We start from the raw sequence: 27,591 nt of genomic DNA, 5'->3' as shown, positions 1-27,591 counted from the left end.
GTAAGTAGGAGCTTCTTTAATTTGTTGCTAGCTTGGAAAACAATGTGCTGCAAAACACACTGTAACAAAGAATTAAGAGTTAGAAAACCACTGGGATTAATTCTAAAATCATATGCTATTAATAACACAATGACCATAAAACCTACTTGATGGGTGTTTTTAAGCCATCACAATTATCTGCCCTATATAAGATATTCTAATGCATATTTTATCTATTTGCAGATAATAATTACTAACAATTACATGGTACCCTAAGATTTGCAAATCACTTTACATGTATTATCTCATTTGATCTTACAACAAACCAGTGAGGGAGGTATTATTGTTATTTTCATGCTACCTACGAGGAAACTGAGATTCAAAGAGGCAAATGAGTTGCCCAGGTTCACAAAAGAAAAAAAAAGTATTTGAGGCAGGATTCAAACTAAACATAAAAAATAGGATAGGGATCCACACAGCAGACAGGGAGTTGAGAAGATCTGGTTTTATATCTCCCTCTGACACATACTGATTATGTGAGACCTCTGGCAGTGACTTCAGGTAACTAAGATATTAATTTGCAGGCAGGTGTGGATCTGCATAGGTAAATGAAATTCCACACCAGGAGCTTCCTACCCTGGTTGAAAAAAAAAAGTAGATTGGTAATGAGATTTCATTAACTTAAATATTAATACCATACAAAATCATCATTACATGTCTGAGGGACAAAAAAATGGTGGTGGTTCAAGGATTCAGGGCAAAAAAATAATTACAGCAGTGGCCACTCCTTATGCAAATTCCAGAGGATTTCTGGAGGATTCCAGGAGGCAGTGATGAGGAAGAAGTGCAGTCCAGGCATAGGGGACAGCCAGAGAAAAAACCCAGAGCTAAGAGATGAAGTGTCTTGTTCATGGAACAGCCAGTAGGCCAAATGTCACTGGATTGAGGAGTACATACTGGGAAATAAAGAGTAAGAAGACTGGAAAGGTAGGAAGAGACTAAGTTATAAAGGGCTTTGAATGAAAAACAGCATTTCGTAATTGATCCTGGGAGAGATAAGGAGCCACTGGAGTAGGAGGGGGATATGGTTGGACTTCAGCTTCAGGAAAATCACTTTGGTGGCTGAGTGGAGAATGGACTGGGGTGGGGAAAGACTTGAGGCAGACAGCAGCAGGCATCTGCAGTAGTCCAGATGTGAGGTGATGAAGGCTGGCACCAGGAATGAGTGAACAAAACTTTCCACCCAATATTTTGCTTCAACTGAACATTTAATGAAACAATAAAATCAGTGTTACTCAGTTAAAGTGCATCATATATGTTAAGCATATCTGCCTTGCTAGACAAACATTAAGAAAATCCAGAAATATTCATGGGGTCATACAGATGTAAGATTACCTAACTATAAAGAACATCTATAGCTTTTGTCTCATTTTATTTATCTGTCAATATATTCAATGAAAACTTTCTGGCATGCCCACACTCAACAATTAAACAACAGGATCTCTTTACATTGAGTCTGATACAAATCCCAAGAGCTGAGTGATTGATTCAGTTTCTAAAATTTACCGTCTGAAACTAAGAAATGAGAATAATTTCAATCACAGGGAATAAGCTTGCAACAGTAAAAAGAAAGCACTGGAGAAGAAGTCACTAATGTCATAAACTAGACACAGGACGAATTAAAAACAGGCAACAGCAAAAAATATTTTTTCACTTAATTTAAACATAAGGCCCTGTAGAAACTATATAAAAAGTTGTATTCACAACTAACCTGACCATGTTTAGTACTTTACATACTGAGGTCACTATGCTGTGCCATAGTACATAAGAGTACTGGGTTGGAATCAAGAAGACCTGAGTTCAAATCTAGCCTTAGATGTTTCTGTGTGACCCTGGACTGCCTCTGTTTCCTCATCTGTAAAATGAAGACAATGATTTCACCTGCCTCTCAGGGCTGTTGTAGGGATTAAATTAATAATAATAATAATTATAAAGTGCTTAGTATAGCGGCTGGCACAGAGTAGGTGCTATGTAAATTCCAGCAATTCCTCTTCTTCTTTATCATTTTTACCCGCAGTTTCATCTTTTATGAACATATGCAGTCATATTTCACTGATAAAATTAAAAAAAAATACTTCTGCAAACATTAGAAAGCGTCAAGGATTTCTTGCTACCTATTTTAAGCCAGTGTTACAAGTAAAACCTAAGTCATCCACAAAGGAAAAGACCAGGATCCAGTTAGTCCCAACTCTGCCTCCTGGGCAAACAACATAACTGTGTGACCTGTTTTCTAATCTGTGAAATGGGGACAATGCTGGCACTGCCCGCCTGACAGGGCCATTATCAAGCACTGTGTACACAGTTTATGATGATCATCGTTACTACTCAGCTCCCTAATCACCACTGAACTTGAAATGCAGCTAGATGATAGTGAGAGCTTCGCCCAGGTTAATGAGGTTAATGTCCCACAGACGGCTAACAGAGAGCGGCCAGGTCCACAGGCACACGCACATGATTATTAAAAAGTAGCACTTTTTAAAAGATGAAAGAAAGAGATTCAGAGAAAGCTGGGGAGATGTGTGAACTGATGCAGACTGAAGGGAGAAGGTGCAGGAAAACAACATGAGTATAATAATGAAAAGAAAAAGAACTTTATAAGACAAGAGTTATGATCAATGCCATGAGTCACGATGAGATAATGGAACTGTGTTTCTCTATTATGGGAGGGAGTGACTTTGAGGGGTGGGAAAGAGTTCTGGAAGAATAATGTTGAAGAGATGAGTAGAGGGATTGCAAAAGAAAGAAAGAAAGAAGAATCAATGAAACATTAAAAAAATACAGAAGAAAAGCAAAGGAAACTCTGAAGGGACACAGACAAGCAGGGCGAGTGTCGGTACTACTATGCCAAATATATGTACTTTAAAAAGTGGAGAGTCAAGAGTTCAAACACAATTCTATTTTTCTGTTATTCTTAAAAAAAGTTCCTGTTACGTTCATAACAAAAACAATTTTTAATTAAAAAACAAAAAAACAAAAGCAAGACTAGGAAAGAAAACAATTACCAGGAATTCTTCCTTTTTAACCAATGTGTACAAACAGTGCTTAACTCTAAATACGTGACCAAAGCAATATACAGGCAAAAAATTAAAAACATTTTACATTCTTTCAAAAAATAAAAAAAAAAGACTTTGCCATATCTTACATCTAATAAGATTCTTGGACAACTTTGCTTTTAATCACTGGCTACATGTCACCATGCCAGCTTTTAGGAGATTTCTGTTTTGCTCCAGTGCCCTCTGATGCTCCCTAACTCTGAAGGAGGAAGGAGAAAAGCCAACGAAGCAGAACTCTGGCTCACTCCGCACATTCCCTCTTTCCCTTCTACTGCTTATTTTATGTCTCTGTTCTCACCACCCTCTTCTCCTCCCTCCCCCATTGCACTATATATGCCAGGGTAAAAGACTAGCCCGATGTATACAGAACCACTGCCACCACATATAAAAGGCTTTGGTTCTAACATCATAGCCTGACATAAACACTGAAAAGTACATAGAGGAATACGGGGAATTCAACACATCTTACAGGTATGTTCCTGGCCCAATCCAACCTACAATGCATGCATTTAAAGATCTAACAGGACTATGCACTGACAGTGGCCAACTCTTTCTCTCTCTGGCTTCCTGAAAATAACTCAATAATGAGCATGCGTGTATTTGGGCTGATTCATTGTTTTCAATGAGAACTATCTAGTGGAGGTAGAAACCCTGACCACCAGGGATAAGTAAACAAGGAACAGGCCACCACCCATCTTTCACCCTTCAGCAGTGGCTGGCACTCTTCACTGAAAAGCATGGAAATATTTTGGAATATCATAATAAGAAGACAATTTCCAATAAGGGAAGAAAATATACCCTGCATACCTAAATTTGGTAAATAAATATGCCTGTTTGTGATACACTTGAGAGTACCCATTATCGTGAGCTACCTAGGACACAAGAATTGTGTAACAGATTATTGGGTTACTTTGTGACCACTAGATAAAAATGTCTCTCATGTAAATACAGTATACATTTTTAACAGTACAATTACACTGTAACGTAGAATGTAGAATTGAGGACACTGAATTTAGATAAATGGGACAAAAACATATTCCTAAAATATATCTTCATTTTTCCCCATTCTTTCCAAGTCAAAAATTTAATTCCAATGTGAGAGCTGACTGCAAAACACAAAAACTGACTCCTGTGGTATACCTATTTCTAACATTTTAACTTTGTAGATAATGCTATAAAGTAATTTTAGAGTCAAGATATTCCACTAATTAAAATTTTTCATAAGTGAGGCATTCATTAACATTCCTCAAAATAAAATAATCTCAATAAGGAAAAAGGTAAATACTTTTTCAAAATATCCTTGGTTAAAACTGTACAACTTCTTTTCAGGAATAAATGTTTCTTAAGAAAAGAAACAAAAACCAACACACCTGGTTTTCAGAAAAAAAATGACAACAATTTATCATAGTAAACTTTTTTCTAGTTCACTCACACTGATGCTAAATAGAAAAACTAAAAGTTTATTTCTATTTCAGGCATTGAAAAATAATAACAACCATCTAGCTGAACTGAAATTGTATTTTACCAAAGACTTCTGAGTTTGGGAGGCAAAGAAGCATGAACTCCATGTTATCAATGGTAAAGCTGCCCTAGAGAAAGATGAATAAGCTAGTTCCTTGCATACAGTTGTTATTTGGTAAGTATTTGTTGATTAATTTAGAAGGTAAGACTAGACTCTAGTCAAGAAAGAAATACTAGGTACTTATCTGACAGTCTGTCTTGTATAACATGCTTCGAATAGTGATACCTTATTAATGCATAACTATGCAAAATACTTTCTTCTATTTAAGGAGGGAAAATCCAGTCTTTGTCAACTTATCTTGAATTTTCTTCCACTATTTGCCCAAAAAGCTAAAAAACAGGAAGCATCCTCCTTTTTTCATTAAAAAAATTCAAAATCTTAGCTTTTCTGCTAACCTGATCAATATTTTTTAAAGGCCATTAAATAATCATTAGTGACTTCTTAATTCTTTTTTAAAAAATTACTTGTTGCCACCAGCCCTGGTTCTTCATATCTTTGTATATTTGGGGGAAGAGGCTGGACACCCTGCTTGCCCCCTCCTCAAAAGGTCACCCTATTTAAACAGGTTTTTTATTATGAAAGAAAAAAAGAAAACCAAGAATCTAAAATGTCATGAGTGATCCTATTAGTTCCACCAGACTAAAATCATAGAGTCTACGTATGTGGTCTTTTCAGCCACATCTGTCACATGCTATTTTGATACCACAGAGTGCACAAAATATTGACCATTCATTTAGGAGGTAAGACTTGGGAAAGTATTCATGATTATTTTTGAAAAAAGATAAACCATCTTAAAAAAGATATATTTCAGTCCCTTACAGGATATATTCAAGACATCTGCACTGTTCCACAACTGATCTTTAATGTCATCCAAACAGAAACTATAATAAAATGTGAGATTAAAGAAAAACAGAGAAAAAAATCCTATTTTTAAGCCAATTGCTCTCCATGGCTGCTAAATATGGCCCAATAATTTAAAGTGTTAAGTAATTCTAAAATCAGATGTGAAATATGAAATCCTTAAAAAACAAACAATTCCATGAAAATTCATTTTAATCAATATGATGAGTACATATTACAAAAAAAAAACCCTGAGTCAGTGCTTCAATTAGCTTAAGATTAAAAAAAAATGCATTACTTTTAAAAAATTCACTTTAGATGTTTATTTTGAATGTAGTATTATAGAAACTTGAAGTTTTGTGTAAATACTTCAAAATGTACAAGTTATCAATTCATGCATAGCAACATAACATACCTAGATTGTCATTTTAAAGAAAAGGCTTAGTCATAATTTATAAGAATTTTAGGACTTAAATGATCTGATTTTAAGGCATGTCAATATTCACATCCTTTCCATTGTTCATTACGTATGTCTTGAATTCACAAACTGCTTGAATCATTTTAAAAGCTATCAAAAAGAAAACTGTACATGTATATTTAACATACAAACAAAATCACAAACTCTATACACTTGTCAATCTTTCACAATGAAGTCTGTGAAAGAAATCACAGACACCCAAGTGGTTTGGCAACTGTAAGTGACAGAAGCCCTGCTAAATCCTCTGTTTACACTGGGGATTAGCTGAGTAGATTGTGAGCAGCAAACTGAGCTGTCCATGGTCAAGGGAACCTGCTCCCTGTCAGCCCGCAGGGCACACAGACAAAGCATGGTCCTGGTAGGAAGTGACCCATAAACGTATTCCTACCCAGGATTTATACAAAGCCAGTCTGCCTCATAGAAACTCCATATGACCATTAACTGGCCTGCAAGGCCTGCCAGGAGGCCTAATTACAGGTCTACAGAGCCCAATAACAAAAGCTGAAGAGCTTTAGCTGAGGGATGATCTGCTTTATACTGACTTGAGAGAGTCCATATAGAGTGACAAAAAGAAAGAGGTTTAGCTTTAAAAGTCTCCCCAGAGACTTAGCATTGTAACTAAGTCTGGAAAGCCCACATGCAACATACTTCAGATAGGCTTAAACATACCATCCTCTCAAAATTAACATTCAACTACTGCCTGCTTAACATCTGCTCAAACATGGCAAGTTGCTGTGATATTGTTAGACTCCTGGTGAAAGCTTTCCTCTAGTTAAAAATCAGGAAAGAGAAGTCACAGTCACTCAAATATAAATCTACAACTAATGAGAAAACTAGTGAGTGAATTTTTGTAAAGCTGAGATGGATTTCTACGTAATAATTCTCCAGAGTCCCTGAACTGTTGTAGTGTCTCTGCTTTGGAGTTTTATTAAGAGAAACTGAAGGCTGACTGAACATTAAATGTTTGATTTGCTAATGAAACAAGTGAATTTCTCTCTGGAACTTCTGGAAGGTCAACTGATTTAAGCTCAATGGAAAAATTTCCATTCTAATCAACTGAAAATGTATAATCTTTCATAACTCATTATTCTTTAAAAATACAATTCCTGACATATTACAATGCTCTCTATATCTTTCATTTTCTAAAAAAAGCTAGATGTATTTTAGTATGAAGGTTTCAAATAGCTCTCCTCTTTAGTCATGAAATTTAACCAGGTTCTGAAGCATGAAGTACCATAAGAAATCAACATATATCAAAAGAGGACAAAATAAAAGTTTATATTTTTCAAAATGGAAAGTTTAAATGTTGTTTATGGAAAATAAATTAATTTTCTACAACAAATGAGTTATTTACAAGTTTGTCCTATTGTATAAGCATTTCTGGTAAGGAATCAGTCTTTTCCTTACCTCATTCAGGAACCAGGGATGGGCAGGTCAGAACCTAAAGAGGGCAAGGTTCAGCCAAAATTACTGCATCAACTGAGTGAGGCTGTCCAGTTCCTCATACCTACTCTAGAAAAACTCTGACATCTGTACCAGACCAAATAATGATCAAGAAAGCCAAAGAAAAACTACAGTTAAGTGCCTTTTTCATCCCAGAATTGCACAAAAATTCAGAAAGGGGGATGTCAGCAAAGATAAAGCCAGTGGAGGCAAACAAGATCTCAGCTTCCCACAATGAGCACAGAAGGCCAGAGACAGGTGTAGCCCACCGGCTTCTCTGCTCAGAGGCAGCTGCAGTGGAAGATGGACGATCCAGTCCTCAGAACCTCAAAGATCCAAGGAAGACTAACCCCAGGAAGAGGAAGTTAGAATAGGAACCTGGGGACGCTGGATAAGACTGAGTACGTATGACCAGCCCACTCAAAAGAGCAAGAGGGGACAATGCCTAGTCCTGGAACAAGGCCCCAGTTCAGGAAATAAAGCTAGAGAGAAGAGTAAACAAAATAGATACTGACCAGTATTCACAATTATTGAAGATCTAGAGATCTCCCAAAAGGACAGTAACTCTGTAAAAATTATAATCAGACATACAAAGGAAGATAGATTTTTCTATAAGGATAATATAAATACCTAGAAAAAATAAAGAAAAAAAAAAGCCAGAGTGCATAAGACTCAACAGGAGACTGGAAAGGATAAGAAAAGAAAAACTGCAGACAATGGAAACAAAGCCAGTCAGATAAATGTAAATTTCTACATTCCTGTGATGGCTATCTGAGCTCCTGGGTCAGGGGATTTCCTGTCCATTACTTCTTCTACATGGTCTCTCATAAATCCTCCACAGACAATGTTCCTGCCATGTTAAAGGCCTTCATCTGGACAATGCCTAGAGACCAGAAGCATACAGACTGTCCATCAGGTAACCCTCACTGTACTCTCTGACCAGTCCATTTCTTTCTTCAATCATACTTTTTTGATATACCTTCTACAGTGATAAATACAGGAAAGAGAAAATATGGTTTATTGGTAGTTCACATGAAAAAGACCTGGGAATTTCAACCGAACACAAATTCTATATAAGCCAAAAATGGGATGGATGTTGAAAAAGTTAATGAAGTCTTAGGCAGTGTTAACACATCTCCCTGACAATAACAGTCTGCTTGTCTGGCCTTCTGTCTTTTGTCACACTCTCCTGCTGCTGTGTACTTCCTATCACGAGGGAAATCTACCTGCTGACTCCCTGCTGGACCTCTGTGATGCTGACCAGGGTGTGTGTGCGTGTGTGTGTGTGTGTGTGTGTGTGTGTGTGTGTGTGTGTGTGTGTGTGTGTGTGTGTCTCACTTTCTTGGTACTGCCAGATGCTGGAATGGGGCCTGAATGCATGTTTTCCTCTAGTGATTCTTTCTAGCCTCTAGGTGCCTGCCAGTACCGGTCTACCCAAGCCCTGGTTCATCTTACAGAATATGAAAGTCCCAAATGGTGGTTCCCACAACCATTATCATAACCGACTAGTCACTAGTGGCCAGGCTGCACTGCAAAACCATCTGATTGTAGGAAGTAGGAATCACTCCTCCAACTGATTACTCCCCAAGTACGCCAGTTCTGCTCCACCACTGTCATGCATTCTAGGAGGGCCACTTCAATCAGCATCTCCCTATCTCTTCACAACCTTATGGAGCTCATCAGTCTCCATAGCTCAGCTTCCTTGGCCTTATCTTCCACCTCTTAAAGTTCTTGGTCAAGATGGCAAACCTAGCCTAATGGTGGCTCAGAATATCTGACGATGCCAACGTGAACAGCAGGGAAGTCATCTTTTAAGACTGCTCTTTCCTCCATAGCTCCCCTTAATTAGCATGGTTCTAGGCTGCCCAAATGGGGGGCTGGTACTGCCTCCTCTATTGAGAGAAGAAAGAACCAGAGTTCAGTGCTATAGGGAAATCCTGATGAGGAAATACCTACTACTGCAGTTCAGCAACAATTCTCCAGTTTATCGTTCTAGAAAAGAGTTTAGAGAATTAACAGAGGCAATTCTCAAGGTGAAGTGACTTGCCTAGGCTTCCAATGGCAGAATGTGTCCAGGGTCAGATTTATGTTCAGGGCTAGAATCTAAGGTCAACTCTATCTACTACATCTTGCTGCCTCTCATCTTCTTTTAGTACCCAAAAAGTTATTTTTAAAAATCATAAATACAAGGATATTCTACTTGGTAGTTATGGTCTCACTGAATTCTGCTCTGACCAAGGCTAAGGAAAAAGGATGAACCTGATGAGCTGGGAAATGAGAAAGGTGTACCACCTTTGAATTTTCTCTCCTAATTATGGCACAAATATTTCCTATCGTTGGAGAATCATCTTGTTCAGAAAGTTGGAAATAAGCTTTTGAGTGAACCTTCAAGACAGTTTCTTTCCTTGGTACAAAGAGTTAGGCATAAGTCTGAAAGCACAATCTGCTTCTGAAAACGCTTTCTGAGAATTCTGAAAATTCTATAATTCATTTCAGTGGAGGTCTTAAGCCTGATGCTTGTGGGGGAGCACAGGCTCCTGCTGCCAAGCCCAGAGAACAGAGAGGAAGTTGGCTTCAGCTGCCAGATCACCTTGAGGAGCAACTCCACATGTGTCTTGACCTGGCTTTGCCTTTGAGCTTCCTTGCATGGCCTGCACTCTCACACTGTGTAGCTCACTGGATCTCTCCAGGCCTCAGTTATCCCTTTGTGGTTTCCTTAGCCCAAGACTTGGCAGTCATCACTTTTGAAGTGTCAGAGACACACGACTGTGGGCTTCATGAGGGCAAGAACAGTGTGTCTGATATCTCCCCCAGAGCTCAACATGTAACAGGTGGTTTCAGAATGTCTGTGGAAGAGAGAGCCTTCTTTCACATCTTTATTTCATTATGGTAGTGCACTTCAGCTCAGAATGGCACAAACTTGTGGCACGATGATGACCTTTGATAACCACTCCCTGAAACTAGAGCAAGATCAGCAAAACATGAAGATGCAAGAAGTGAGGAGAGCCTGTCCACACCACAGTGCTAGTGATAGGCCAGGGCACAGGTTGGTGCAGCGGGAGGCACATATACATGGTATTATAAATGCCCTTACTTTTTAGAGTCAGAAACATTTGCTCTCTGTGGCACATGGGTATTTATCTGGGGACGAATTAAGTTGCATATGTAACACTGAAAGACCAGAGCCTCAAGAAGAGACAGGCAGTCTCTCAGCATGTAATTTTCAAACAGCCCCTAAGGGTGTCCCCATGCCCCAGCTCATGTTTCTTAGGCAGCCTGTGAGATTTTGTTTGCCAGGGACATATTATACCTGAGGATCTTACAAAGTAGACTTTTGCAAATATGAATTTTACAGGTAAAATTTTTTAAAAGGTTTCTTATATCCTAGTATATAGAGTATTGTTTTCAAAGGTTCAACATCAGAAATAATAGCACTTCTGTCACTGAATGTGGAGGGAAGTCACATTTCGACCCAAAGCATAAAAGGGTCCATAAATCCATGGTTGTTTTCAAAATGCACTCTGACCCCTTCTTTAGATGAAAGGGTAAAATCTTCATGTTTCTGAAAAATATATTTCTTACCCTCAATATCATTTAGTAATAAGCAAGGGGTGAGCATTTTATACATTATAATATAGCTATTATTCTGCTAAACAGTTTGCATAATACATGTTAAGAGGCAACTCTGCCTAATTAATTCCTGGGCAGGTGGTTTGTATCATTCAGCATAATTTCATAATCCAAATGTGGGTTTTAAAATTTAGAATGTTGCAAATATTTTGAATGTCACTCAAATCCACAGATCTAGTCTGAAATGATATATAACACATAGTATTTTTAATATATTTTAAGAATGCTAAATTAAAAAATGAGGAGAGACAGCTGTGTGCAGCATAAACAAATTATGTACTTTGAGATCCAGGCTGTCACATCTACTTTATAATTATATGCTTCAAAGGCATATTAAAAGATATAGAGAAAAATACATACATTTGAAACCATGAAATAAAACCCTTTAGTTGTGCTGCTAAAAATTATAATTTGGGGGAACATATCAAAATAAATATTGTCCTTCAGGATACCCAACACTCAAAAAACTAGAAACTTTTAAAAAAAGAAAATCTCATGTAAGAATGTGCATGAAATATGTATATGAAGGATGATTAAATTATTTAACTCTTGTTACCTCATTATATATATACATACATATATGCATATATTTGTGGTGAAATGCTAACAAAAGTTTTTATTAGAATATTTTAAAAAACTCATGTTTATCACATAATAACAGATTTGATATTAAATAGAAGAAGACTTGATATGCCGTGAAAATGAGAGTGATTAATAATGGTAATACTTCTGGGGAGGGTTGTCAATTTTTATACTTGCATCATAAGTTAAGTTCAAATAGTGCTACAGTAAACTAGTACAACCAGATATTACTTAGACCTCATGAAACAGTGTTCCTTCAAAGGCTATATCATGTTAAGGTGCATACAACACTCACACTTTAATTATACTTTATGGATCCTCCAGTCAACGTATTAATCATATTAGTTTTCTTAAGGCCATATTGCTTGCTTAGAGTAAAGTAGGAGTTAAAAGGGTACAAGCTGGTCCTCATATAGCTTCTTATAGCTTATAGTTCATATAGCTTACTGCCTCTGTTAGTATTGAGTATATAAAAGAAAACTGGAAAAAGACACCGATTTCTATGCTGCAGGATAAAAGGATGAATATTCCCTATTTTGAAATATGGCATAAGTTAAGTGGATTGTGCAGATTCCCTGTAGCAAATCAAATTTGTGAAGCGTTTCATATTTTTAATGTACTTATCCAACCTTAACCTCTCTGCTAATCTCCAGTCTAGCATCTCCATCTGCCTTTTAGACATCTCGAACTGGATGTCTCAGACTCTAAATTCAACACGTCCAAACCCGAAATCAGTATTTCCCCCCTAAATCTTCCCCTCTTCCTAACTTCCATGGTTACCTTTCCATGGTACCAAGGTCCTTCTAGTCATCCAGGCTGGCAGCCCTGGTGTCATCGTAGACTCTTAACCCTCTCATCCCCCAAATCCAATCTGTTGCCAAGGCCTGTTCAGTTGACCTTCATGGCACCCCTCACATATGCTCCATTCTCTCCTCTGACACTGTGACCTTGCACAAGCCTCACACCTCATGTGTACACTATTGCGATAGCCTGCTGGTGGCTCTGTCTGCCAAAAATCTTTCACTCCAATCCATTCTCCATTCAGCTGTCAAAGTGATTTTCCTAAAATGCAGGTTAGACCATATCATTCCCCTACTCAAAAACTCTAGTGGTCCATATGACCTCAAGGATCAAAAATAAAAGCCTCTTTTTGGGGTTCAAAGTCCTCTACAACCTGCTCCCCCTCCAGTCTTGTTCCATCTCACCCTTCCTCCTCCTCCCTCCACATACTCTATGAACAGTGGCCTCCTTGATCACGTTCCCCAAACAAGATGCTCCATCTCCCCACTCTGTTGGGCTGTCCTTGATGCCTGGAACACTCTCCCTCCATGTTGCCACCTCCTATCTACCCGTTCTTTCTTCAAGCCCCACTTAAAATTCCACCTTCTACAGAAGCCTTTCCCGATGCCTTCTAGTGCCTTCCTTCTGTTGATTCTTCTCAATTTATCTTGTCTACGCCTTGTTTGTATACAGGTGTTTGAACACTGTCTCCTCCACTAAACTGCGGGCCCCTTGAAAGGAGAGACTGTCCTTTGCCTTTGTTTATAGCCCCACATTCAGGACAGTGCCTGACACAAAGAAGAAATTTAATAAATGTTTACTTACTGACTGGGTCAGAACAGGTAGCAGAGTGTTGGAGGTCTCATAGAAACAGGAGGAGATTCACCCCTGCCAGCTATTCTTTTCCTCATCTTCCCCCAAAGGAGAGAAGTTATTTTATTTTAATGAAACTACAATGCAAAGCAAAAGTAGAATATCTTTTAAAATACAACATTCATTTTTAAAAACAAAAGGAGAGAGTATGACCTGTTGTACCCCAACAAGAAATACCTGAACAGAATACATGATTTTTAGTGACTACCAGACTGCCCTTCCAGGCTCTGCATCATGGTTGTTTAGGGGGCTGGTAAGCCTAAACTTGGGAATAAGGGTCTTTGCAAAGCTTTGATTTCAGGATCAGCATTTAAAATACAACATTGGCACAATTCATTTTTTCCCTTTATTTTTTGGTTTAATAAACACAATTATCAATTCTTACCAGCAGCTTCAAGGACCAGTTGTAGTCTAGCTTTGGCTTGTTCAGCAGGTGGCTATGAAACAAAGCAGAAAAACATTTATTTATTAGTAATAATAGAGACTGAGCTTTCTCTTTGAGTATCATAAACCTCTAGCAATTTTACTTTTAATCAGTCCTTTAATCACTTGCCGATCTCTGAAAGTACAACAGAATCTCTATCAACTTTCTCTCACGTCAACAAAAAGTACTTTACTTTTAATTTTCACCGATACATGCTTTCTTTTGTACTGCAAAATCTCTTGTTCTTATCACGTTATCTACTCAGGGCTGAGTATTTAGGAAAGACCAACATGTTTTTAAAATGATTATATACTTAATGAGACAAGCTGAAGATCTAAGCAATATACCTGTAGTTCCAATTATAGCATGAAGTTTTGCAAACTGTTGAAACAAATAAAGATAGTGTTTGACAATTCAAATAGCCAAGTAAAAGTAGCAAGACACATGTAAAGTGCTATGATTCTGCATTCTCTTCAATGTGTTTGGGTGAGCTGGGTGAAGAGAAGAAATTACAAGTTGTATCCTTTGTATTCACTGACAAATAGCACGGAGTGGCCTCAGTTAACAACTGTCTCAGTTCTGTCTGTTTTCTCACCTGAAAAGGATGCAGCCCTGCTCAGCCCAGTTTTGATAATATTCTATAAAAAACAGAACATGGAATTGATATGGCAGAATATACTAATAAGTTCAGAATTAAAATTTGAATTTAAGGTGATGAAGAGTTCTTCAAAAAAGCTTGCTGTTCAATTTTTGAAACAATTTATCCTTGAAGTCCAAAAACATTTTTTAAAAATAATTAATTTATAAACATGTCAGCAAAAAAATTAAACATGGAAATTTTTAGAGATGAAAGTAATTACTCTATTGCTGCCATCTGTGACAAACAATCCTTTCAAACAGGTAAGCTAATCTTCTTTGCCAATTGGTTTGTTAAAGAAGATTTCAACAATGGGGAGACCATCACAAACCATGTGCGATTTAAGCCATAAAGTGATGCAGATATGTGAGTCAGAAAACCTATTTTACTCTTATCCTGTGGAGAACTGTCTCTGATATGATGTGATATATTTTTAAAGTACATGCTTTTATTATGGTTTTCATTTCACAGACAAAGAATTCTGAAGCACTTCATCAGCGAAAGTACAGCAAGGAAAACAATTTTACATGTGTCCACAAGAAAAGCTCCCAATAGGTGGCAACATTTTTAAGATGCATGAATGCTCAAATGGAGCCAACATGATCAACTGTCACATGTATACGAACTGGAAGTAGGTTCAGTCTTAAAACATTTCTGACTCAAAAGAGATTGGAACTAAAGTATTTACACAACTTTTTAAATAAAATAACACTTATTTCTGAGTGTTGGCTATGTATACATTGCTTTTGAATTTCATTTCTGAATTGTAGATACCAAAAGCAACTTTTTTTTTTTGCTTTTTTTTGGTGAGGCAATCAGGGTTAAGTGACTTGCCCAGGGTCACACAGCTAGTTAAGTGTTAAGTGTCTGACGCTGGATTTGAACTCAGGTCCTCCTGGTTCCAAGGCCAGAGCTCTACTCACTGTACCACCTAGCTGCCCCCAAAAGCAACTTTAAGAGAACCCTAAAGGAATTAATCTATATCAGGGACAGAAAAAAAGTTTACTAAAGCTCCACCAATTAATGATTCATTTTATCTCTCTGTCTCTCTCTCCACACACACACACCACACACACACACACACACACACACACACACACACAGGCATCATTATGCAATTGGAGAAAGGAACAGAGCCACAGGACCTTAGTTCTGTCCCTTGAAGAGATAACTGATCCTAATGCTTTGTCTATTCTAACTTCATGAAAAACATATGAGCGAGTGTTATCTATAGCCTCAAATCGCACCTTGCAAAAATGAATGAGGAAATGAAATCAAATACACATAAGCAAAACACAGAAGAGTTTCAACAACAACACTGAAGATCAAAGTTTATCCTTCAACTAAATGTGATTGCTAGAAGATCATAAGAGCATAGATTTTGAGTTGAAAGGGAACTTATAGGTAACCTAATTGAAATCCTTCATTTTAAGGTAAGGGAACTGAATTTCAGGAAATTATGCAACTTGTCAAGAGTCACATCAGCATTAGGAAAAAAAGGGGAAAAAGTGAATTTATCACAGCATAACTTTGTAAAAAAAATTAAAATAGATGTGAATTCCATTCCAATGTAATATTCATCCGCAGTGTAAAGAATGAAATTTTCTTTACCAGTGAAGATATTCAATATCTTTAGCATTACAATCAGTATTATACAATTAAGTTGAGGCCAATTATTATTCAAAAGAAATAATACAGAATATGAAGATAATCTCTTTGATAGTATTAGGACATTAACAAAAGAACATAACTTTTTTTAAATAAATTTAAGCCAAATATGCTAACGGGGTAAAAAGTGAATGCTATATGTATTGTGACATATTAGCCAATTACTACACTGGTACATATCAGTTTCATTTTTCTGAAACCATCCTGTTAGTCGTTTCTTATAGCAAAATAGAATTTCATCATATTGTACACAGAATAAAAATATACCTACCTATATTATTTTTGATAATTTTTAATTTGTCTATATTTTAAAGCACAGAGACTCTTCACATTCTTTTTTTGATTCCAAATTCTCTCCCCACCTCATTCAATGAGAAGGAAGAAAAACAAAACCTATTACAAATTCTTATAGTCATGCAAGACAAATTCTGCGTTAGCCATGTCTCCAGCGTCCCCTCCCCCAAAAAAAAGGCAAGAAAAAGAAAGGCAAAGAACGTTCTGATCTGCTCTCTGAGTCCATTGGCTCTTTACCTGGACGTGCAGAGCAGGTTCTATCCTGAGTACTTTAGATCTGTGCTTGGTCATTCTGCTGATCAGCTACTAAGTCTTCCAAAGTTGATTATCTCCACAATATAGCTGCTGCTGTGTAGACTGTTCTCCTAGTTCTGTGCATTTCATTCCACATCAGTTCATATAAATCTTCCCAGGTTTCTCTGAAACCACCACCTTCATTATTTCTTACAGCACAACACTATATTCCATTACATTCATTTACCACAACTTTGTTCATCCATTCCTCAATTTTATGGGCATCCTTCCTTACCTTTAGTTTTAATAATATAATACGATAAGTTGCATGGAGGGAAAAAAGTTCTAGAATACTCTCAATAACATTCACAAAACCTTACTAATAATCATCTAACAATTCTTTATTAAGGTTTTAGAATGACTTCCCTCACCTTAAAATGAAGGATTTCAAGTAGATGACTTATAAGTTCCCTTCCAAATGAAAATCTATGATCCTACGGTGTTCTAGCAATAATATTTGGTTTAAGGACAAATTTTAATTTTCTATATTGAAACTCTCCTATGTTTTGCTTATGTGTATGGCTCCATTTCCTCATTCATTTTTGAAAGCTAAGTTTGTAGTATGAAGAGTAGTATGAACAAATCTTTATTCAGGGCTTACTATGTGCCAAATAAAAAGAAAAAGCAAATCAAGTCCCTGATCTCAAGGAGCTTATAGTCTACTAAGAAAGAAAATATATGCATAAATCAGTAAACAGAGGGAAAGAACAGACAGGAGCAGACTATCTGCTTTGTAATCACCTCAGACAAAAGGAGCAGAAGGAAAACAAATACAGCAAATAGGCAACGCACCAGTAATACATTATCCCAAGTCAAAGAAAGCTAAAAAACAATAGGAAGAGAAAGGTGCAAAAGTCACATTGTAACAGAGGAAGGGAGAGCGAAGTAGTAAATCAAGAAAAGGCTGTGGACTGCACAAAACAAGAAGCAGCATAGATATGGCAGAGACTGAGGGCCAGCTAGAAGATGAGGTTAATCATAATTAGTATATGACTGGCAATCTTTCATTTCGTGAATCCCACATTCACATGTTTCGCATCATCTGGGAAAGGTATTCTCATAATTTAATTCAGTCTCTCACAGGATCTTCTTTTCACCCCTTCCATTCTCCTTTTGCACCAGGGTCAGCAAGTCATTGCACTTAATATCAGATTAGCTTTATTGCAGAAACAGAATTTGTGTATGAGAAGAATGCTCCAGCCCACACAGGAGAGGACTACAAGAGCAGTGGCCATCCTGCTTCTACCTGATTGGCTCCGTGGAGGGTCAGGTGCCACCTCCTGCAGCAGCTCACTAGATCTTCTCAAGACTGTTAAGAAGAGGTCCTGGATATCCAGTCTAAATTTGCCTCTTTACAAATCTGACCCACTGCTCCTGGTTGTGCCCTTGTAGCAAACAGAACAAGTCTCACATCTCCTCAACAGGGCAGTCCTTCAAAGACTTGAAAAAAGTCAGCATGTCTTTTCTGGATCTGTTCTTCTTCAAGCTCAATATACCATGTTTCTTCAAATGATCCTTAGAGGGCATAGACTAAAGGCTCTTCTCCTTCCCATGGACACACTCAAATCTATTAATGTATTTAAATATATATATATGTATATATATACATATATATACATATATATATATATACCTATGTGCACACACATATGTATATCTAAATACATATTATTTTTTAAATTAGCAAAAAATTGACTTTTCTCCATCCACCTCTAGCCCCTCAATCAAGAATGAGCAAAAAACAAAATTACAGTTACAAACACGTGTAGTCAAGAAAAACAAATTTCTGCATTGACCGTGATCCATCCCTAATACATGTTTTGCTATGCCAATCAAGTCCTTCCCCTCTGTCAGAGAGCAGGTTTCATGATTAGTTCTCTGGAATGTGGTTGGTCATTATGCTGATCAGAGCACCTAGTCCTTTCCAAGCTGTCTACCATATTGTCATCATTATATAAATTGTTTTCCTGGTTCTGCTCACTCCATTCTGTATCAGTTCCTACACATCTTCCTAGGTTTCTCTCAAACTATCCCCTTCATCATTTGTTACAGCACTATAATATCCCATCACATTTTATATACCATAACTTATTCAGCCATTCCCCAATTTATGGGTACCCCCTCAAATTCTCTCTGTCATCTTAAAAAAGAACTATAAATATTTTTGTATATCTTTAATTAGAATTTGTTTTGATTAGGACTAATCTCTCCCTTAACCAATCCTCCCTTTAATTTTCTCTTCTTCCTCTTTCCTACTATTCTGCTGTTGAGTAAAACCTAGCCTAGTCTTCACTTAAGATCATAAAGATATATAAAAGAACCACTCCTAGGCATTGTCTAATTAGACTCCTTTTATGACTCTTGATGATGACGGGGTTCAGAGGGGAGACATGTATCATCTTATGATATTTGAATGTAAGTAGATTATCTTTTAGTCCCTTATGCTTGTTTATTCATGTTTACCTTTTTATTATTCTCTTAACTCATGTTTGAACTTTAAAGTTTCTACACAGCTCTAGCTTTTTCATCAGGAATGCTTGGAAAGCTTCCATTTCATTAAAGATTCATTTCCCCCCCCCAGTAGGATTATACTAAGTTTTGATGGGTAAGTTATTCTTACCTTTCGTCTTCTGAAATACTATATTCCAAGATTTCTACTCCTTCAAAGTAGTAGTTGCAAAATTGTGTGTGATCCTTATTGGCTCCTCACTACTTGAATTCTTTCTAGTGATCTGTAGTCTTTTTTTTTTTTTACCTCTGATTTGGAAGCTTAGATTCTGATTATAGTTTTCATTTTAGAGTTTCTTTCAGAAAACAGTCATTGAATTCTTTCTATTTCCAATCTGTCCTCTGGTTCAAAGAGATCTAGACAGTTTTAATATTTCTTGAAATATGATGACATTTAATTAAATGAGATAATATTCATAAGGCATTTAGCACAGTACTTGGCATGGAGTAGTGACTATGCATATTTCCATTCCCCTTCTCTACTCCACTTTTTTGGTCATGGAGCTCAAGTAAACCCAATAATTTGAAAAGTTTTTTCTTCTATTTTCCAGGTCAGTTGCTTTTGCTATAATACCTTACATTTTTTTTTTCTTTTTTTTCTTCCAAGCCTTTTGGTTTTTTAAAAAAAGTATTTCCTGCTGTCTCTTGGAGTCACTGGATTCTATTTAGTTCATTCTCATTTTCAAGGAGCTTGTTGCTTGGCCAAGGTTTTTGTGCCTCTTTTGCCAAATGGTTAATTCTCTTTCCAATTCTTTCTTCCACAGCTCTCATTTCTTTTCCAATTTTTTTCTCTAGAGCCCTCCTTTCATTTATAAAATGTTTTCAACTCCTTTTTTTAAAATAAAAAACCCTCTTCCCTTCATGTTTTCCAGGAGTTCCAACTGAATTGGTGTACAAGCTGTATTTTTCTTTAAGGCTTTCCTTGTAGGTGCTCTGAATTATTCTGTTCTCCAGGGTTTGTATCATGAACATCCCAATCACCATAACAGGTTTTTATGATGTAAATTCCTTTTCAGTTTAATTGTTCTTCCAGCCTACTTCTTGACTTTGAACTTGATGTCAGGACTGGGCTCTGCGACCTTTTGGATGAAAGATCTGGGTTGGTTCTATTGCTATTTTCTTCAGGTATTGAGTGTTGTGTTATTCTAAGATCTCAGGGACAGTTCAGGCTTAGTACCGGCAAGCTTTCGGTGTTCCCAAGTGGTCTGACCCAGGGCAAAGTCTGATTGTTGCCCCCCTCCCTGGACCCTGGTCTGAGTCTTACAAGTTCCTGGCCTGGGTTTGGGTTTGAGTAACGGTAGGCTGCTGCTGGACTTGGCCTGTATCAGCAAGCTGAGAAGCTCTGCTGGTGCAGAGTGACAGAACTGCAATCTCCCCTTTGATCTGGGATTCCTGTCCCAGTTAGTCCTTTGTGAAGTTGGAAGTGAAACCCTCCTCTGCTCCTGGGGTCTGAGTCACAGCCCTGTTGCTTGCTTCTTAACTTTCTTCTTCCTAGGTACAGGCTAAAAGTCTACGGTTCTTCCCTAATGAAAGACACCCCTGGGGCACCAGTCCCCTCCTCAGTGTGCCTGAGATCTGTGACCTGGAATTGCACAATGAAGGACAGAGCCGCTAGATGACAACCATTCCTGCTGCAGTACTCTGGCATGGGTCTGTGACAGCCTCTCCTTGGGTGTTGGTGTGCTCCCTGTGGTGCCCAACGGTCCTGGCCAGATCCCATCTCCAGTGTTCACACACTTCTCTGACTATATCTCTATGATGACCTGGCTTGAACAAAAAACAATTCCGTGTGCTGCTTTCTCTGATTTTGCCATCAGGATCTGCCCAGCTGCATTTTCTCGATGGCTGGAGGAGCTGGGGGGTAGCAGAGCTCAACACGCTGCTTCCCACTCCTCCCCCAGCTCAGCTCCGCCTCCCCATCAGTGTCTCACTTACAACACGGCATCCAGAACTGGACGGGATACTTCAAACGATGGCCGATGATGCTGAAGGGAAATAAGTACTTCTGTTCCTAGACACAAGATCCAAGTGATGAGGCCAGACTGGACCCAATAGTGCAGGGTCATGTTTAAAAAGGTAAGGGAACTCAGCAGTATCATCAAGTTTCATAAATTCTGGTCACCACTTTGGGTCACACGATGCCTCAGCCCCATATTCACATGTTTACGGTTCGATACTCGGTTGCTGGTGTTCAGTCATTTCAGGTGTGTCTGACTCTCCAGGACTCCATCGGGGTTTTCTTCGCAAAGATACTGGATTCGTTTGCCATTTCCTTTTCCAGCTCATTTCACAGATGAGGAACTGAGGCAAACAGGGATTACAGAGCTAGTAAGTATCTGAAGCCAGATTTGAACTCAGGTCTTCCTGACTCCAGGAATGGTGCTCTATCCACTGCACTAGCCTACTTTGTATGTTCTTTTATTTTTTCCTATTAAAAGTGTTATTGGGGCAGCTAGGTGGCACAGTGGATAGAGCACCGGCTGTGGAGTCAGGAGGACCTGAGTTCAAATATGGTCTCAGACACATAACACTCACTAGCTGTGTGACTCTGGGCAAGTCACTTAACCCCAACTGCCTCCCCCCTCCCCCCAAAAAAACCAAAAAGTGTTATCTCTATACCTTTATGAGCCATTGAAAGACCTCATGGATTTAGATTGTTCAGTAATGGAGGATTTCCTGAAAATCAATGGCAAGAATCAGTGAATGGTATGCTCACATTGATCAAATTGTGACTCATCAAATGTTAGGAGAGCAGATAGTAAAAACAAATTTTTAAATGTTTGCTTTATTTTATGATGAAGGCAGGAACTACTTTTGTCTTTCTTTGTATACATAGCACCTAGCACTGTGCCTAGCACACAGTTAATGCTTAAAAAAAAGACTGTTGACTGATTTTCCCCAATGTTGCTCAAGGTAAGCTTTCTTGGTAAAATGTTTATATGATAAAATGTGGCTAGTTTGTCAACCACAAGGGGAAATGTGAAAGGGATAACTGCTAGTCTGCAACAAGAAAAGACAATGTCATGGGACAATGAAAAAAGAAAGAAGAGAGGTAGCTGATTTCCAGTTAGTCTGAATAGAAAGGAGATGTTGGGAAGTTATAAGGATGTGAAAATGACTTTTTCAAAGTTTTTTTTTGTGTATTATGTTTTTCGACAAGGATTAATTCTTCTTACTTAATCGTATGAAATAAATTCAAGCTATTCACATTTTATGGATTGATATTTACATTAAAAAGACAAGGACTGACAAAGTTTAGACTATCTCTCAAGTTTGACCCACGTTCCTGGAAAAGTTCCTGCTACTGACATGAAGTTAAAGATATGTTAAGGGATATATAGTATCACAGGTTAATCAATTAACAAGTACTACATATATATACGTAAAGAATGAAACAATTCACTCGCCTTTCACTTCTGGAGACCTTGGATCAATAACTGACTTAAGTAATAATTAAAAATGAGGTAGGTGGTCAACTACTGGTTTTTTAGTGGACATTAGTCCAAATCACAAAACGACTTCACAATTCATCATAATTGGCGGTCTCGTCTTAAGTTAGACCCAGAAATAAGAGTGCTGTATGTCACATTTAAGAAGTACTGGCAGAAACCTGATTTCTAATCTGTAGAGGCATTCTTCTTCTTTTACAGCTCTAATGCACTCTCCAAATTAATATAAATATATATATATTATGTATAAAATAAAACATTTCTTGGGTCTTAGGGTTAAGGCCTCTCATGGCAAATCCTCTAATATCACGCTTACTGCTTTTCTTTATTTCACATATAGCATCCTAAAAAGAGATTAATTTGTGAAAAAATTCACTAAAATATTAATAACTAAGAGTAATTCTTTATATGCTCATCAAAAAAATTTAGCTGTATTGGTACAATAAATTAGAAGTATTGACATAGTGGGCAAGGGCCAATGGCCGATGTTTGATTTTTTAGGTGGGATTAAAATGTAACTCAATTTAGTATTGACATATAAAGGCTTTCCTCATTTAAAAAGAAAGAACAGAGAATACTTTTTATTCAACAAACAGAATAATTTTTTAAAAACATTTCATTTCCATATTATATTCAATGAAGAATATAGAAAAAATAATAGGCTGAAAGGATGTAGACAGAAAGTAGCAGGAGGAGTAGTAAAGAGTTGGGAGATTTTTAAAAGAATAAAAAAGAAGATAAGATAAATAGAAAGAGAAGCATGAATAATTAGTGAGGAGTAAGAAATAGAGAAATTGAAAAGGAGTGGTATGTAATAAGTGACATTTCTATAAGGTTATTCAGTCTGTAAAGATCCAGTTTATTTCATGTGCTCTTCACAACAACCCTCTGAGACAGGAATGCTGGGTTAGCCCTCTGGCAGGTTAGGTGTTTAGCATCCCCAAGTTTGGTGATTTGCCCACAGTCTCCCAGCTATTAAGTGGCAGACCCCCAAGTTTCACTCAAATCCATTCAATTCCATCCAACAGGCAGTATTATTTATGTATTTGATTATGCCAGGTTTCAAGGCAGAAATTAAAATTGCAGGTATCTTCATGGAGTTGACATTCCATTAGAGGGGACCAGCTCATAACAACGAAATATGCACAAAATAAATTCCAAGTAACTGAGGTGGGAAGACTAGCAACAAGGAGGGGAAACAGGAAAGAACCTGAGTAATAACTAGAGCTTTGAATTGGCTTGAACAGGGAGTACATTCTAGGCATGTGCCAAGTCAGAGAGGTGGCCATTATGGCTAGAACAGAGAGTGAAAGGGAGTAAGGTGCAATTACACTGCAAAGAGAGTCTGCAGCCAGACTGTGAAACAGGGACATTTGCATTTCATTCAAGAAGCTATAGGGAGATACTGAAACTTTCTTTCCTTTTTGAAAAAATGAATATTTCATTCTTTTCATTTACATGTAAAAACAATTTTAAAATTCATTTTTTAAAACTTTTGAGTCCCAAATTCTCTCCCACCCTCCCTTATCTCCCTCAGCCCCTATTAAGAAAGCAGGCAATTGGACATAGGTTATACATGTGCAGTCATGCAAACCACATTTCCATATTAGTCATGTTGTGAAAGAAAATAGAGACAATCCCCCCCAAAAAAAAAACCAAGAAAAATTAAGAAAGTTTAAAAAAAAAGTATGCTTCTATCTGCATTCAGACTCCATCAATTCCTTCTCTAGAGGTGGACAGAATTTTATGAGTCCTTCAGGATCGTCGTGGTTCACAGTATTGCTGAAAATAGCTAAGTCATTCACAGCTGATCACCGTACAATACTGCTGCTATTGTGCACACTGTCCTGGTTTGGTTTGCTTCAGTTTGCATCAATTCGTGTACGTCTTTCCAGGTTTTTCTGAAAGCATCTTGCTCATCATTTCTTATAGCATAATAATATTCCATCACAATCACACACCACAACCAGTTCAGCTGTTCCTCAAATGAGGGGCATCCCCTCAATTTCCATTTCTTTGACACCACAAAAAGATCTGCTATAAATATATATATTTTTTGTCCCTAACCCTTTCTCTTTTCCCCTGACCTTTTTGGGATGCAGATTTAGTAGTGGTATTGCTGGGCCAAAGAGTATGCACAGGTTCATAGCCCTTTGGGCATAGTTCCAAATTGCTCTCCAAAAGGGCTGGATCAGTTCACAACTCCACCAATACTGCATTAGTGTCCCAGTTTTTCCACATCCCCTCCAGCATCTGTCATTTTCCTTTTCTATCATACTAGCCAATCTGACAGGTGTGAGGTAGTATCTCAGAACTGTTTTAATTTGCATTTCTCTAACCAATAGAGATTTAGAGCATTTTTTCATATGACTATAGATAGCTTTGATAATTCATCTAAAAACTGTCTGTTCATATCCTTTGACCATTTATCAACTGTAGAAGGACTTGGATTCTTATAAATTTGACTTAGTTTCTACATATTTAAGAAATGGGGCCTTTGTCAAAGAAACCTGACGTAAAAAAATTTCCCAGTTTTTTGATTTCCTTCTCATTTTGAGTATATTCATTTTATCTGTGCAAAAATATTTTAATTTATCATAATCAAAAAGATCCATTTTATATCCCCTAATGCTCTCTACCTCTTGTTTGGTCATAAGTTCTTCCCTTATCCACAGATCTGAAAGGTAAACTATTCCTCCCTCTCCTAATTTGCTTATGGTATCACCCTTTATGTGTAAATCATGTACCCATTTAGATCTTATCTTGGTATACAATGTGAGAAGTTGGTTATACTTAATTTCTGCCAAACTGCTTTCTAGTTTTCCCAGGAGTTTCATCACACAGTGAGTTCTTATCTGAAAAGCTTGGATCTTTGCATTTATACAACACTAAATTATTATGTTCATTTACTATTGTGTACTGTATACCTAATCTATTCCACTGATCCACTGCTCTATTCTCTTAGCCAGTACCAGATTGTTTTGATGATTACCACTTTGCAATACAGTTTGAGATCTAGTAGGGCTATGTCACCTTCCTTCACACTTATTAAAAAATTAATTCTCTTGATACTCTTGACCTTTTGGCCTCTGAAGCCAACTCTCCTTGCAAAAGGTATGACCCAGGAAATGTATGACCAGAAAAGGAGGTAGGCAAAAGTAAGAAAGCCCAAGTGCTACACTGGTACCCCCTTCCCCCAATGTAAGAAGACCTTCAGATGCAGGGAACATTTTTGTGTCAAAGCCTCCCCTGGTAGTCAATCTTATGACATTTATGGACCTTTTCTCAGAAACAAGATTTTAAATGTATAAAATAAAATACATAGGATTACAAAGCAAATCAGTTACACTGAAATACAGTTATCAAAAGATTAAAAATCCCAATTTCACAGCCTCCTGAAATCTATGCATAGACTTCTTGAAGGCCAAGAGAGAGTGACGGGAAGTGGTGTGGACACCATGTTAAGAAACTGATTGAGAGGAATATTTCTAACATATTACATAGGATGGCCATGTATGGGTTGTGATACACATTGTGGAATGGAAAAAAAAAAACAAGAAATGACAACATTTAGTAGCCGTTTAAGTATTTTAAAATGTCACTGATCAACTTACATTAGCATCTCATCTTACTAAATGTCACTGGCATACACCCAGGGTTGTCACTTGCATATTACTCTGGTATACTTGAAAGGACGCTGTCTCAAACAGACACCTGAGTCAGAATCTCATCTTACAATCATCAAACTTATTCCTTTAAGGAAAAATGGCTTGCCTCGCAAAGAAGGGAGAGACTCTTTTCTACATTCCCTTCCCACCTCATTCCATGAAGACTGATCTAGAAACCGTGACCTGTTCCACTGCAAATTCAGTGATAACTTCTGGCCCTAATTAGGGAAGATTTGGTCCAGAAAGCCTGACTTTTCCTCTATGTATGTAAATGTGGTTTGCCTCCGTTTCCTCGCCTGTAAAGGAGCTGCAGAAGGAAATGGCAAGCCACTGCCAGTATCTCTGCCAAGAAAATCTCAAGTGTACAACAAAGCAACAGCAGCCAAGAGGCCAGAGCTCTGCAGATGAGCCACTTCACGGGGAACCCATCCTGTTTCTCCCAGAGGATTTCTGAAAGTAGCATACCTTCTTTTGAAAGCTTGATATTTCTACAAACATGAAACAACGTAAGAAAAAGAATTTAAAAGTATATACTTTCTTTATTAATGTCCTCTTCATACAGTATTTCCACTGGGGGGGGGGAAGAATAATGTTAATAAAGACTATAGGCATAATTCACTGGAAACAACCCTACTTCATAAAAATCTGTTTCCAGACAAAATATAAATTAGGAGATGATTATTCACTTTGCTAAAGATTTCACAATAGAATTTCTGGACTTCCAAGATCTAGCCTCTCCCAGCTTTCATTCCTTTCCTAAGTGGCAGCCAAAATCATTTTTCCAAGGCACTAGTTTGACTGTGTCATCCCTCTGCTTAAAAAGCTTTCGTGCCTCCCCACTGTCTCCACGGCAAAACAAAACTATTTAGACTTTTAGGCATTTAAAGGCTTCTGCAAAGCCCTTTAGCTCCTGATGTTCCAAAGAAGGAGATAAGACATCTGTGAGTACAAATGTAATACAAACAAAATGAACACAAGATAGTTTTGGGAGGGGAGTCACTGGCAGCAGACGGTGTGGTTAGGTGGCGCAGGGCCTGGAGTCAGGAAGATCTGAGTTCAAATCTGACCTCAGATGCCAATTAGCTGTGTGAGCCTGGCCAGGTACATAACCATTTGCCTCAGTTTCCTCATCTGTAAAAATGAGCTAGAGAAGGGAATGGCAAACCACTCCAGTATCTTTGCCAAGAAAACCCCAAATGGGGTCACTGAGAGTCAGACAGGACTAAAATGACTGAACAACAACAGTACTGGCAGCCCAGGGGGTCAGAAAAGGCTTCACACAGGGGTTACCACTTGAGCTGAGCCTAGAAGGAAACAGACACAGAGGAGGGGCGGGAGAGAAAGAGGGCAAGGGCACAAAGGCAGGAAATGTAGAGGCATGCTGCAGAAACAGTGAGTAGGCCAATGGG

General features: G+C 37.8%; 1 protein-coding gene across 2 annotated transcripts in view; it reads right to left on the bottom strand.

Annotated features, from left to right (window-relative positions):
* RSRC1 (arginine and serine rich coiled-coil 1) overlaps positions 1–27,591 on the bottom strand; it is a 418,914-nt gene that overhangs the window by 168,639 nt on the left and 222,684 nt on the right. For both annotated transcript variants that reach the window (XM_020989056.2, XM_078147674.1), the window contains one exon: positions 13,626–13,677. In XM_020989056.2, coding sequence (XP_020844715.2) covers positions 13,626–13,677 — 52 coding nt within the window. The remainder of the gene's footprint in view (positions 1–13,625; positions 13,678–27,591) is intronic.

This window comes from Phascolarctos cinereus, unplaced genomic scaffold (genome assembly GCF_003287225.1).
Source record: "Phascolarctos cinereus isolate Bilbo 61053 unplaced genomic scaffold, phaCin_HiC Scaffold_7;HRSCAF=346, whole genome shotgun sequence".
NCBI classification, from domain to species: domain Eukaryota; kingdom Metazoa; phylum Chordata; class Mammalia; order Diprotodontia; family Phascolarctidae; genus Phascolarctos; species Phascolarctos cinereus.
This window is presented reverse-complemented; position numbering and strand designations above follow the sequence as displayed.